General features: G+C 46.5%; 1 protein-coding gene across 1 annotated transcript; it reads left to right on the top strand.

The window, feature by feature from the left end:
* The first annotated feature begins 811 nt into the window (after window positions 1-811).
* Window positions 812-9145, top strand: QTRT1 (queuine tRNA-ribosyltransferase catalytic subunit 1). Its single transcript, XM_055430947.2, has 10 exons — window positions 812-1087; window positions 1333-1401; window positions 1496-1634; window positions 5441-5519; window positions 5664-5779; window positions 7591-7729; window positions 7958-8033; window positions 8142-8251; window positions 8361-8448; window positions 8551-9145. The coding sequence occupies exons 1-10, from the start codon at window positions 845-847 to the stop codon at window positions 8701-8703; spliced, it is 1212 nt and encodes a 403-aa protein (XP_055286922.1). The 5' UTR covers window positions 812-844; the 3' UTR covers window positions 8704-9145.
* The last annotated feature ends 5739 nt before the right edge of the window (window positions 9146-14884 follow it).

Genomic DNA, 14884 nt, shown 5'->3' with positions numbered 1-14884 from the left:
GGGAATGGCTACCCCCCTCCAATATTCTTGCCTGGAGAAGTCCATGGACAGAGGAACCTGGTGGGCCACAGTCCACGGGGGATCGCAGAGTTGGACAGCACTGAACGACTAACACTTTTACTTTCACATTGCTGTTATTATTAGTGAAATACAGCCAGTGCTTAATAAATTCGTGACCCATCCTCTCTCACCCCTATGCGGCATGGAGGCTGGCACTAGTGGGGATGTATCTATAGAAATGTTGAATAAATGGTCGAACAGTCTCCCCTTCTGTAAATCTGTCGTTCTGTCTTTCATTGCATAAACTGATGCTTATTAAGTATGTACTATGTGCTATGTCCTGTTCTAAGCCCTTGGAGCAAGGCAATAATCAAGACAGACCAAACAGAGAATCCCCTGGTTGTCCAGTGGTTAGAACTCTGCCCAGGTTGGAGTCCTGGTTGGGGAACTAGGATCCCGCAAACTGTGAAGCGCGGTCAAAAAAAGACAAAAGACTACGTAAGGCACGGTGTAAAAATCTATATACTTAGATCTTGTTATTCGACATTAAAGACATCCTTATGTTTAGGTAATATAATTCGTGTCGTTTGATGGAGGATACAATCAGACCTTAGAGAGGCTCTGACTGCGAGGAAGTGGCAGGAATGGGCCTCCAAACCAAGAAAATTTTAACACTTTGCGGCTGTGCACTGCCGCAAAGAAGAGAGAGAAGCGGGACGGCGTCCGTTTCCATGGTTCATCTGACGCTGTCCGCAAGCTTCCGCCCTAGTCGCGCGCCACGTGACCTCAGCCAACATGGCGCCGCCCAGGATGTTCCACTGCTCACGTGGTTAAGGTAGGCAAGATGGCGACAGCCTCCAGCCAGACTTCGCTGGAGTCGGCCCCGCGGATCATGCGATTGGTGGCCGAATGTAGCCGTTCCAGGGCCCGAGCCGGGGAGCTGCGGCTGCCACACGGGCCGGTGGCTACTCCAGTGTTCATGCCAGTGGGCACGCAGGCCACTATGAAGGGCATCACGGCCGAGCAACTGGACGCGCTGGGCTGCCGCATCTGCTTGGGCAACACCTACCATCTGGGTCTGAGGCCGGTGGGTGGGCTGCGCCTCAGCGGGGCGGCGGCTGCAGAGCGTGGAGGAGCCCAGGAGATTCCCTAGACCTGAGCACGCCTCCCAAAGTCTATCGACAAACGCTTATGGAGGGTCCCGGGTGGCCCAGGCCTTGGGCAGGGCGTGAGGGACCAGCGAGGATGGAAGCTGGCCAACCCTGTCGCCCCCGACATTTGAACCCAGGGTTGCACTCACCCCTAACCTGATCCTTTCTTCTACCAAACCAGGGCCCAGAGCTGATCCAGAAGGCCCAAGGTCTCCACGGCTTTATGAATTGGCCCCACAATCTGCTGACGGTAAGGCGGAGTCGAGGCCGGGGTTCGAGGGCATTCCTTGGGGTAGATATCCTCCATCCAGTACCTGACAGCCCTGCGGTGTGATCTCCCTCAGGACAGCGGCGGCTTCCAGATGGTGTCCCTGGTGTCCCTGTCTGAAGTGACGGAGGAGGGCGTCCGCTTCCGCTCCCCTTACGACGGTGATGAGACCCTTCTGAGCCCAGAGAGGTCCGTGGAGATCCAGAACGCACTAGGTGAGCGGATCCTGGGGAGTCGCTCCTTCACCTGGTGGAGGTGAAATGGGCCTGCTCCTTCGGTGAGGCTTGGATTTGGGCAAGGCCCTCACCCTCAGTTTAATCACCCTAAATAGGGATAGTTTACAAAGCTAATGGTGTGATTTCGGTAGATCTCTTATCGCAGTGCCTGACTTACAGTAGCTTTTAGTGTTGTCTTTATTGCGGTTGTTTCCCTTTGTTATTCTTGTTCACTTGCTCAGTCCTTCCCAGCTCTGAGACCTCATGGACTGCGCCAGGCTTCCCTCTCCTTCACTATCTCCCAGAGTGTGCTCAAACTCAAGTCCATTGAGTTGATGCCATCCAACCGTCTCATTCTCTGTCACCCCTCCTCCTCCTGCCCTCAATCTTTCCCAGCATCAGGGTTTCTTCCAGCGAGTCAGCTCTTCCCATCAGGTGGCCAAAGTACTGGAGCTTCAGCTTCAGCATTGGTCCTTCCAGTGAATAATATTCAGGGTTGATTTCCTTTAGGATTGACTGATTTGATCTTGCATTCTGAGGGACTCTCAAGAGTCTTCTCCACATGGCAGTTTGAAGGCATCAATTCTTTGGTGCTCAGCCTTCTTTTTGATCCGACTCTCACATCCATACATGACTACTGGAAAAACCATAGCTTTGACTATGCAGACCTTTGTCGGTTGATTCTCTCAGTAAATTAGCTGGGCAAAGATATGTTGAAATAATGGGGGTGACGAGGCTTTAGACCCCTTCCATCTCCATCAATAACCTACATTTTTTGATGTAGACAATTAGCATTTCTCAATCTAAAGTGCTATGAAAACAGGTTCAAAACATTCCATCTTCCAAGCAGATTGATGCTTTTAGATCCCTCTATCCAGATATTCTGTGGTTTCTACTCATAGCTATGGGCCTGGGTTCTGGTACCATACTACCTATGGAGCTTGCAGTCCAAAAAGGAGACAAGGAATGATGAAAATGTCTCAATTAGAAAGACAGAGGGCCTTTCAATCTTTGTTTGGGCATGTGCGATCTTTTTTTTGTGGTTTTTTCAGTTGTGACATCTGTAATATTTAGTTATGGCTTGTGAACTCTTAGTTGCAGCATGTGGGATCTAGTTCCCTGATCAGGGGTGGAACTCTGGCCCCCTGTATTAGGAGCATGGTGTCTTAACCACTGGGCCACCAAGGGAAGTCCCTCTTTCTTCATTTATTAGCCAGATTACTTCAGTAAAGAGAAAAGTTTCTCACCTACTCCTGGGAGACCAAGTATGAATAATTTCGGTCATGTAGGAAGAGTAGGATTCATTCTTTTCCCTCTTACTAGTTTTCATGGGTTGATTACTTAGCACTCTCTATTGATGACAAACTAATGTTTAGTTTTTAAGGATTGCCCTGAACTCATAGGTTTACATGTATTTGATACATCTCACCGCATTGCAGTTAAAATCCTTGTTGCTTCTCTCATAGGCCCATCTTTGGCTAGCATGGTACACTGTGCTTTTTTCCTATAATGACACATTGTGGCAATATTTTGTTGAGCTTTTCTGATCTATAAGTCCATAGTCTCTAATCTGAAATTCTTGGGGCCAGATAGGTATCAGAATTCCTACATTTTAGAAAGATAATAGAGGATACATACCGTTCATTACACAGTACTTCAGTGAGGCCTGGGGCAGTACCCTGTGATATTACACTTCATTTTTTTTTTTTCTAATTAAAAAATTGTAATAAGATGCACATAACGTATATTTACCATCTTAACCCTTAAATGTCCAGTTCATTGGTGTTAAGTACATTGACCTTGTTGTGTAACCATCCCCACCATCCATCTTTAGAACTTTTTCATCTTCCCACAGTGAAACTCTTATCCCCATGGAATACTCACTCCCCATTCTCCTTCCTCCAGCCCCTGGTACCTACCGTTCCACTATATGAATTTGACTCCTGTAGGAACCTCGTATAAGTGGAAAGATACAGTATTTGTCTTTTTGTGATTGGCTTATTTCACTTGGCATGATGTCCTCAAGGTTCATTCATGTTACATCGTGTGGCAGAATTTATTCCATGGGGTGTCTCTATCCCATTTTGTTCATCTGTTCAACTGTTGATGGACCCTTGGGTTGCTTTCAGCTTTTAACTCTGGTGAATATTGCTATTGTGAACTGACTGTGCAAATATTTCTGAGACCCTGCTTTCAGTCCTTTTGGGTATATATCCAGGAGTGGAATTGCTGGGTCATATGGTGTATACACTTTACATTTATTGCATTAACATTTACGAATCTTTGTGGTAAATTGGGTTGTTTAAAAGATGACAACTGTGTCAAGTTTTGCTACCACATGAGTATCCCATTAGCACAAGAAAAATCCTTTGATTTTTGAGAAGTTTCTGGATTTTGGAAAGAACCTTAACTTGACCCCTGTTGAAGGATGCTTAGATGCCCAACACACCATGAGGAATCACTTGGTACACACGTCGTTTTATGTATTCTTTTTTTAAAAATAATTTTTTTAATTTATTTTCTTTATTTTTGGCTGTGTTGGGTCTTCATTGTTGCAAAGGCTTTTATCTAGTTATTGGGAGCGAGGGCACTCTCTAATTGCAGTCTGCTAGCTTCTCATTTCAGTGGCTTCTTTTGTTGTGGACAGTGGCCTCCAGAGTGCAGGCTTCAGTAGTTGCGGCACATGGGCTCAGTAGTTGTGGCTTTCTGGCTCTGAAAGCCAGAAGTGCAGGCTCAGTAGATGTGGTACATGGGCTTAGATGCTCCCCAGCATGTAGAATCTTCCCGGACCAGGGATCGAACTTTTGTCTCCTGCATTGGCAGGTGGATTCTTTACCACTGAGCCACCCTGGAAGCTTCTTTTTTTTTTTTTTTGGAAGCTTCTTGTTTTGTCCTTAAAGGATGAATTTGCAGAGGTGGGAATTTTTTTTTTTTCCACCACACTATGGGGCTTGTGAGATCTAAATTCCCCGACCAGGAATCAAACCTGGGCCATGGCAGTGAAAGCACAGAGTTCTAACCCCTGGACCACCAGGGAATTCCCCAGGTGGGATTTTATTCTATATCCAGGGCAGGGTTTTAGTTGGCAGGTGGCAAAATCAGATGTGGATTTTGTTTTTTAAATTTTGTTTATTTGGCTGCATTGAGTTAGTTTTAGCAGGCATAATCTTTGTTGCATCGTGTGGGACCTTTTGTTGTGGCTCACTAAGTCTCTAGCTGTGGAGCACGGACTTAGTTGCCCCAAGGCATGTGGAATCTTAGTTTCCTGACCTGGGATCAAACCCTCATTCCCTGCTTTACAAGGCCGATTCTTAACCACTGGACCACCACGGAAGTTCCCAGGTGTGCATTTGTTTTTTTTTAACATTTTTATTTACTTTATTTTTGGCTGCACTGGGTCTTCATTGCTGTGCAGGTTTTTCATCGACGAGCAGGCTTTTCACTGTGATGGCTTCTTTTGCTGCGGAGCACGGGCTCTAGGGTTCTTAGGCTCCAGGGCAAGGGCCCAGTAGTTGTGATGCACGGGCTTAGTTGCTCGGCGGCATGTGTGGTCTTCCCGGACTAGGGATTGAACACATGTCTCCTGCATTGGCTTGGCAGGCAGATTCTTCACCACTGAGCCATCAGGGAAGCACCCCCGCTACCCCCCACCCCAGATAGGCATTTTGAAATACTTCCTTTGGTTGCTGTATAAACAGATTGGGTGTGGTTAAGTGGAAGTCAGCAAGACCTGGAGAGGGACTTATGGGGTCCCACTCATCCTCAACATGGGGACTTTCCCAGTGACTGTGGTCCTGTCTCTCCAGGCTCAGACATCATTATGCAGCTGGATGATGTGGTCAGCAGTACTGTGACGGGGCCCCGTGTGGAAGAGGCCATGTACAGGTGTGTGTGGGGGGTATGTGTGTGTGTGTGTGTGTGTGGGTGGGTGGGTGGGTGGGTGGGTGTGTGGAGGGGGAGGGCTTCCTGGTCCTGCAGACCCTGCCCCTCAACAGGTCCCTAGAGCTCATGACCAGGGTCCTCTTGCAGATCAATCCGCTGGTTGGATCGGTGCATAGCAGCCCATCGACGGCCAGACAAGCAGAACCTCTTTGCCATCATCCAGGGGGGGCTGGATGCGGATCTCCGAGCCACGTGCCTTGAAGGTAAAGCCGTATGCCAACAGGACCAGGGCTTTTCTATCACAGAGAGCCCCACATGGGCCTGGCATGCTTAGAGAGTGGTGGTGTTTTTTTGTTTTAATTTTGATCACACCCTGGGGCTTGTGGGGTCTTAGTTCCCTGACCAAGGATCAAACCCTGGCCTTTGGCAGTGAGAGCTCGGAGTCCTAACCACTGAATTGCCAGGGAATTCCCAAGAGTGGTTGTTACTAGGTAAAAGAGCATTCTAGGTGGAAGGAATGGCTGCAGCAAAGGCCCTGAGCATCATGGAACAGTGAGCGTTAGGAGAATAACAATAGTTATCAATCTCCCAGGTGGCGCTAGTGGTAAAGAACTCTCCTGCCAATGCAGGAGACAGAAGAGACGTAGACTCAATCCCTGGGTTGGGAGGACCCCCTGGAGGAGTCCATGGCAACCCATGGCAGTATTCTTTCCTGGAGAACCCCATGGACAGAGAAGTCTGGTGGGCCACAGTCCATAGCGTCGCACAGAGTCAGACACGACTGAAGCGACTTAGCACACAGAACACATCAGTTTCCAGGTGTTCACCAGGCATTCTGCCAAGTGCTCTTCATGGATTGTCCGATGGAGTTTTCATAAAGATCCTGTAAAGTGGGGACTTGCAGATTCTCACAGAAGGGGAAACTGAGGCACAGGGCTGTTAAGTTCCCACACTCTCAGTCACACAGCTTGGACGTTTCAGAGCTGGGGTTTGTACCCAGACTTGGGGCTCTGCAGCCTACAGTGTTAACTCATGCACTGTGCTGCTCTGACCCTGGGTAGCAGGTCAGGAACAAAGGGTTGGGCCCGAGGCATTGTGCCGACAGTGCAGGGCCTGGGACACCACACTGAGGTGCTGGGGAGCCATGGAGGGCTGTTGAGTGGGAGAAAAACCCCATTGGGATGGGAAGCATAAGGTCCAGAGAGGAAGCTGGAGGAGTTGCCAGGGCGGCGGGGTGGGTGACAGAGGGCTTGAACCAAGGCTGTGGCCTTCGAGACAAAGGGGAAGCAGAGATGGGGGTTCAGAGGCAGTGAGGTGTCATAGGCAGGACTGCATTCTGGAGTCCACAAAACTGGATCCAACCCCTTGATCTGTTGCCTCACAGCTGTGCACCCTTGGGCTAGTGGCTTGACCTCTCTGAGCCTTTCTTTCTCTGTAAAAATGGAAACCCATTCCCAGTGGCAAGGGGTCAAAGTGATGAATAAAGGGGAAATTTGTTCAAGGTGTCCCGCCTGCACCTGGCATCACTATGTACTCTTGTGAAGATTGTGTATTTTTTTTTTAATTTAATTTTTTGGCCGTGGGATCTTAGTTCCCCAACCAGGGATCAAACCTGTGCTCCCTGCATAGGAAGCACAGAGTCTTAACCACTGGACCTCAGGGAAGTCCCAGTTTGCCCACCTCTCATATCCAAAACCTTCAGGGATTTGCAGTTCATTTGGTGGCAAGACCAGACCTCTTGACGCCAGTTGTTAGGAGTCTACACATTTTGCTGTCAAAACATTACAGCATTTGATGGCAGGCTGTTATTCCTCATGTAGGATGTGCACGGTTGTAAAATCTGGAAAATTCTGAAACATAGCTGGCTTTGTCTTGGGTTTCGGCTGAGGCAGTGTGACTGAAGGGGAGCCTGAGCTGTCGCAGGCATTCTATAGACAGTAGCTGACATCACCAGCAGCCCCAGGACACACAGACACATGCACACACACCCACTCTCTCCTGGGGGTGAAGAGGAGGAGACTGAGGCCTATTTCTGTCTGCCTGATCACTCCTGTCCTTGCCCCTCCACCCCCAGAGATGACCAAGCGAGATGTGCCAGGCTTCGCCATCGGGGGCCTGAGCGGGGGCGAGAGCAAGGGCGAGTTCTGGAGGATGGTGGCGCTGAGCACGTCGCGGCTGCCTAAGGACAAGCCCCGCTACCTGATGGGGGTCGGGTGCGTGGAGGAGAGGGGGATGCCTCCCACCCCCACCCCTGCCTGTGGGAACCCCTGCCCCAGGGTGTCAGGGGCCGGGGAAAGACACAGCCCTGCCTGGGAGGGGACTTAGCCCTCTGCTGGGGGTGCAGGTGCCCATGTTGGGAGGAGGGGCGCCCTGGGAGTGTGATCAGAGCTTGAGGTTCTCTGCTGCCCCCCCACCGCTTGTGTCCCCATCGCCCCCCCCAGCTATGCCACCGATCTGGTGGTCTGCGTGGCTCTCGGATGCGATATGTTTGACTGTGTCTTCCCTACACGGACAGCGGTGAGGCCCGGGGCAGAGGAAGAACTGGGGAGGGATTCGGGGGCGGGGCTGAGGTAGAGGTGAGGCCGGGCAGGGGAAAACCTAATTGACTCCCCTCCCTGCTGCCAGCGCTTCGGTTCTGCCCTAGTGCCCACGGGGAGCCTGCAACTGAAGAAGAAGCAGTATGAGAAGGACTTCCGCCCCATAGACCCAGAGTGTGGCTGTCCCACCTGCCAGAAGTAGGAGAGGATGGAGCCTGGGGGCAGGAGTGGGGGCAGGGCGGGGGTGGGTGGGACTTGGCCCCACCGAGCCCCCCCCCCCCCCGCGCCCCCTTCCTCTTGTCCCCAGGCACAGCCGGGCCTTCCTGCACACCCTGCTCCACAGTGACAACACGGCGGCCCTGCACCACCTCACCGTTCACAACATCGCCTATCAGGTGGGCCTGCGGCTGAGCGGGGCAAGGCCAGGGGTGGGGGTGTGCTCCTGGTGGCTGGAGGCTGATGGTTGACCTGCCTCCCGCCTTGCTCCCACCCTGCAGCTGCAGCTGATGAGCGCTGTGCGAGCCAGCATTGTGGAGAAACGCTTTCCTGCCTTCGTGAGGGACTTCATGAGCGCCATGTATGGGGACCCCACCCTCTGTCCCACCTGGGCCACTGAAGCCCTGGCCTCTGTGGGGATCACCCTGGGTTGACCCTGCTTGGGGGGAGGGAGGGAAGAGGAGGGGATGGAACATATTGAAGGACTTTTTTTTTTAATTACAACATAGAGTATGTCTGTGTCTTCTTGGGGAAGTGGCCTGTCTCGGTCCCCTTTCTGGTCTGAGTGTCACTGGGGCCTGTCAACTAAAAAAAAAGATGCACAAGGTGAAAGTTGTGAGTTAACCTTTCTTTGGGTCAAAATGAGGACTGCAGCCCAGGAGACAGAACCTCAGATAGCGCTGAGAGACTGCTCGGAAGAGGCAGTGTAGGGGGAGGTCAGTATATATGATTTTGGTGAAGGAGTTCTTCAAGGCATTCAAGCACTGATTTTACAAGAGGTTTTCTGCAAGTAAGGAGGAGCTGATGTCACCATGAAGGGATTTAGTGCTTTTCCAGATCTGAAGAGATGCAAGGATTGGGATCATGAAATCAATTCCTGAAAATATCTGACCTGTTCCATGTTTCCCTGGAGCAGAGAGTGCCTTGTTCTCTGGCCTGAACTCCCTTCTGCTGCTGCTAAGTCACTTCAGTCGTGTCCGACTCTGTGTGACCCCATAGACGGAAGCCCACCAGGCTCCCCATCCCTGGGATTCTCCAGGCAAGAACACTGGAGTGGGTTGCCATTTTCTTCTCCAGTGTGTGAAAGTGAAAAGTGAAAGTGAAGTTGCTCAGTCGTGTCCGACCCTCAGCGACCCCACGGACTGCAGCCTACCAGGCTCCTCCATCCATGGGATTTTCTAGGCAAGAGTACTGGAGTGGCTTGCCATTGCCTTCAGGGCAGGTCAAAGGTCAGCAGCTGCAACAGCACAGGATCCAGTCTCCGCAGAGGCAGCTGGCAAATGTCCTTGGCAAGCGACAGTTGCAGGTCCCCATCATGGTAATAGATTCAGCCATACTTGGGGCGGCATCTCATGACCATTTCGTCCCATGCTACTAGGAATGCTCTCTGGAGAAGATTTTATTGATAAGCCACTCAGCGTGCTATTACTGGACTAGGTCCTAATAGTCAAAGCTCTCTGTACACCTGTCTTCTAGTTATGGTCCAGGAAAATATTCCTTCTTACTGCATCTTCCCGTAACTAGAGTTACACTCTTTTAATAGTTGAAGGTATGCAGAACTATATGTTTCATCAACTGCTGAAAGTCATCTAGTCATCATTATTTTCATTGGAGGCTCAGTTACATATTTGATAATTGTAAGAAACAACAATTTTGAAAAACTGGCAGACACAAATAACAGAGCTAGCAACATTGGGCTTCCCTAGTGGCTCAGTCGGTAAAGAATCCGCCTGCAATGTGGGAGACCTGGTTTTGATCCCTGGGTTGGGAAGATTCCCCTTCTGGAGGGCATGGCAACCCATTCCAGTATTCTTGCCTGGAGAATTCCATGGACAGAGGAACCTGGCAGGCTGCAGTCCATGGGGTCGCAAAGAGTCACAACTGAGCTACTAAGCACAGCTAGCAGTATTATCAAAGTCATAAAAGAATTAAGGGCCTGACTTCCTGCACACCCTGAACTTCTGTTAGGTGCAACCCAGTATATTCTTGGGCTTTCCCAGTGGTTCAGCGGGTAAAGAATACACCTGCAGTGCAAGAGACAGAGGAGACCCAGGTTCGATCCTTGCGTCAGGAAGATCCCTTGGAGAAGGAAATGGCAAGCCACTCCAGTATTTTTGCCTTAAAAAATCCCACGGACAGAAGAGCCTGGTGGTTTATAGTCCATGGGGTTGCAGAGTCAGACATAACTTATCATCTAAGCACACAGTATATTCTTAGGTCATTTTACTTAGTCTGTTCTGTACCCATCTTTATTATTTCTAGGTAAATGACATATTTGCACCGTCCTTAAGATTCTCAGCCCAATTTCCTAGTGTTGCTAGGCTGATTAGCCTAAATTTAAGGATATAATTTAATTGTTCCTAAGATAAAGGGGGGCCTAGACTGAGCGACTGAACTGAACTGAACTGAATACTTAAATGACCCCAGCCTGCTGTTAATGATATAGATCCATCCCATTATGGGAGTTTTCCTGTAATAGATGAGATGTTACAGTTTTTGATTGAGACTCAGGTTTTCATTCTGATAGAGTTTGAGTGTGCCTAAAAGAAAATTTAAATCTATGGCCAGGGTCAGAGCAAGTATCATTAATTGGCCAGGTGAGAGGATCCCATCTAGTAGTAATATCATGAGTAGAAAGAACAGGACTGGACTCTCCTAAAATAAATTTCCTAAGGTCTATCTACTCAGAGGCTTGAGGGGGAGAAACCCACCAAGGTAATCCAGAAATACTAGACACAGGTAATTGGCCACAAACCCAGTAATTCCATTGATTTTTAAAACTAGCACAGGATCCTGTCCATGAGAGAAAACATTTGATTTATATGCAAAAGTCCAAGAAGTCAAGAAAACACTATAAATGATCATACAAATCAGGTCTAGCATCTTGGGCAAGCTGTCTGCTTTTGATGTTGTCTTATCCTGGTAGAGTGGACCAAAGGACCTTTTTAGCCTCTGATAAAAGGTCCTTCCACCCAGGTTGGAGACAGTCCTTTAAATGATGTCTTTTTCCAGTCTTGGTTGCAGGTCATGAGGCATCTGATCTTCATCCAAAGATTACTGAAATCAGCTTCAGAAACAAACTTAGAGTATCCTTTAATAATTCAATTATTTTACATTAATATAGCATAACAGCAAAGAGCTATCCAGAAGATGAGTCTTAGTAGATACAGACCTCCAGTAACAAAACTAGGGTTTAACATTCATTGAACCATCTTTTTCTCCCTAAAAATACCCTCATTTTTACCAAATATGACCAAATTAAGACTAGTTTGTTTGTGAAACAAGTCTGATTTCAATAAACTTTGCCTGATGATTTATATAAACATAATTAATGAAAGACTTCTTTGTTTTTTCCTTGCTGAAACTTATAAAATGAGTCTTGGACTGAACTTTAAAAAAAACCTCTCAGGGCTAGAAAAATCATGCCAAAGGCTAATCATAGATTTCACCTAACAGGTTTAAGTGATTTCCTCCCTTCTCAAAGTCTCCAAAATTCCTTGAGATTTCTATATCTGTTAGTGATGATGTAGCCATTCTAACTTACCTGATAAAGCTAACTGGAAACCTAAAAGTTTCTGATCTCTGGAGGGGTCAGATAGAAAGGTAAATGTTTCAATTTTGCTTACAAAAGTATAATTTTACCAAATTGCTATAGGTTGTAATTAGTTTGAGGGGGAGATTTTCCTTACACCTGGAAAACACAGATTCAAACCAGTAATTTTTCAGATAGAAACCATAAAAGTTACAAGCATATTCATGAATTCATTCAGTCCTTTTGTTAATCTGTGAAGCCATCAGGTTTCCCATTAGAATCCTTTCATTTCTTACCCAGTTCAGCATTATGGTTTGAAAGTCAGAAACTTGTATTTATCCAAAAGTCCTTTCTGTAAATCTTAAAAGAGGATGCTGCTGCTGCTCCTGCTAAGTTGCTTCAGTCGTGTCCGACTCTGTGCGACCCCATAGACGGCAGTCAACCAGGCTCCGCCGTCCCTGGGATTCTCCATACATTTTTGCAAAAAAACATCAGAATAAAACCGTAACTGTCTATAATGGTGGAAGACTTAATAAGGCGTGCTTAAAATCTGATTACAGTGCAGTTGACAAAGAGACTTGGTTATGGCTGTGACAACACTTCAAGATAGTAACTAGAATTATGACTGATAACATTTTACCAGGACATATCAGAATTTTACACACTCCATGTAATTTATAGGTTATCTTAATATAGATAATGTAGCATTTACCACACTATATAACCTGAGGAGATTGATTACTCAATTGATTACTTCCCATGCACTTCAACCTACCAAATGAGCCTAATTAGTTTAATATCTCCTTTTGGAATGTTTCAGGGGGCCCTCTGAAACATGCCAAAGTTAGCTAGAAATCAAAATAATTTTAATTAAAATTTGATATTTGGGAAACTAATCAAAAAGTTTTAAAACACATGGTTAAATGTCACCATGTGACAATACTTATTCCTTAACCAAAGTAACCAGAGATCTCGAAAGCAAGTAAAAATCACTTGAAGGCAAAGAAATTAATAAAATCTGTTATCAAAAATGTCATTCCAAGAAAACTTTTCTTTGAACAGAAAGAAAAAGTTAAATCCAAGCCTTTCGCATACTCCCAACAAGAGTCATTTACCCAATTAAATTCAATCCACTCTTAGGAAATCCTGATCATGCATAACTCTTTTCAGTATTTTTTTATTCCTCACACCTTTTACTGAAAACAAATATCTTAATTTCCTTAAAGTTTTTTTCCACATTGAGTTCTTGTGGACAAACTTGTAACAGGTAGAATAAGATATTATTTGACCTCCAGTAAACCTAGGTACAACAGGAATATTATACTTAACACTGGTAACTCTAGACATGTGTATATTAATCAAAGCAACAAAGTTAAGCCATCTTCAGTAGCAAATATCAACTCAGTACTGGATTATTTCCCAGATCATGGATCCTAAAATTTATCTTGTTCAATTTTCTATAGATTTAATTTGTAAGTACTTACTTTCAAGTCAGTTAAAATAGTTCATTTACAAGTGAACTTTTACATAAAGACTGAACCAAAAATCTAAGTCTTTTCTTCTTGAGTTCAAAAGGCATTTCCCCTGCTCCCCACTTTTTCTTTTCCCTGAGGGCCTGGGCAAAGGGGAGAGAAATACCATTGCTTTTATTTATTTACTTTTGGCTCTGCTGGTTCTTCACTCCTGTATGAGGGCTTTCTCTAGTTGCAGAAAGTAGGGGCTACTCTTCGTTGCAGTGCACTGGCTTCTTGTGTTGGCTTCTCTTGTTGTGGAGCAGAGGGATTTTCATTCCAATCCTAAAGAAAGGCAATGCTAAAGAATGTTCAAACTACTGTACAATTGTACTCATTTCATGTGCTAGCAAGGTCATGTTCAAAATCCTTCAAGCTAGTCTTCAGAAGTATATGATCTGAGAACTTAGAGTTGTATAAGCTGGATTTAGAAAAGGCAGAGGAACAAGAGATCAATTGCAAACATCCATTCGATCATAGAAAAAGTAAGGGAATTCCAGAAAATGTACTTTTGCTTCATTGACTAGGCTAAAGCCTTTGACTGTGTGGATTACAATGAACTAGAGAACTCTTAAAGAGATGGGAATACCAAACCACCTTACTTGTCTCCAGAGAAACCTGTTTGCAGGTCAAGAAGCCACACTTAGAACCAGACATGGAACAATGGACTGGTTCAAAATTGGGAAAGGAGTACATAAAGGATGTATATTGTCACCATGCTTATTTAACTTATATGCAGAGTATATCATGAGAAATGCTGGCATGGATGAAGCACAAGCTGGAATCAAGATTGCCAGGAGAAATAGCAACAACTTCAGATATACAAATGATACCACTCTTATGGCAGAAAGTGAAGAGGAACTAAAGAGGCTCTCAATGAGGGTAGAAGAGAGTGAAAAAGCTGGCTTAAAACTCAACTTGCAAAAATCTAAGATCATGGCATCCAGTCCCATCACTTCAGGCAAATCAGTCAGTTCAGTCGCTTAGTCATGTCCAACTCTTTGGGACCCCATGGACTGCAGCACACCAGGCTTCCCTGTCCATCACCAATTCCCAGAGCTTGTTCAAACTGATGTCCATCAAGTCCGGTGATGCCATCCAACCATCTCATCATCTGTCATTCCCTTCTCTTCCTTCTTTCAATCTTTCCCAGCATCAGGGTCTTTTCCAACGAGTCAGGTCTTTGTATCAGGTGGCCTGATAAGACTACTGGAAAAATAGATGGGGAAAAAGTGGAAATAGTGACAGATTTTATTTTCTTGGGCTCCAAGATCACTACACATGGTGACTGCCACCATGAAATTGAAAGACAGTTACTCCCTGGAAGAAAAGCTATGGCAAACCTAGACAGTGTATTAAAAAGCAGAGACATCAGTTAGCTGCAAAGGTCTGTCTAGACAAAGTTATGTTTTTTTCTAGTAATCATGTATGGATGTGAGAGTTGGACCATACAGAAAGCTGAGTGCTAAAGAATTGATGCTTTAGAATTGTGGTTCGGGAGAAGACTCTTGAGAGTCCCTTGGACTGCAAGAAGACCAAACCAGTCAATCCTAAAGGAAATCAGTCCTGAAT

This window comes from Moschus berezovskii, chromosome 8 (genome assembly GCF_049115385.1).
Source record: "Moschus berezovskii isolate FMDL1 chromosome 8, NW_MosBer_1.0, whole genome shotgun sequence".
NCBI classification, from domain to species: Eukaryota; Metazoa; Chordata; class Mammalia; order Artiodactyla; family Moschidae; genus Moschus; species Moschus berezovskii.
This window is presented reverse-complemented; position numbering and strand designations above follow the sequence as displayed.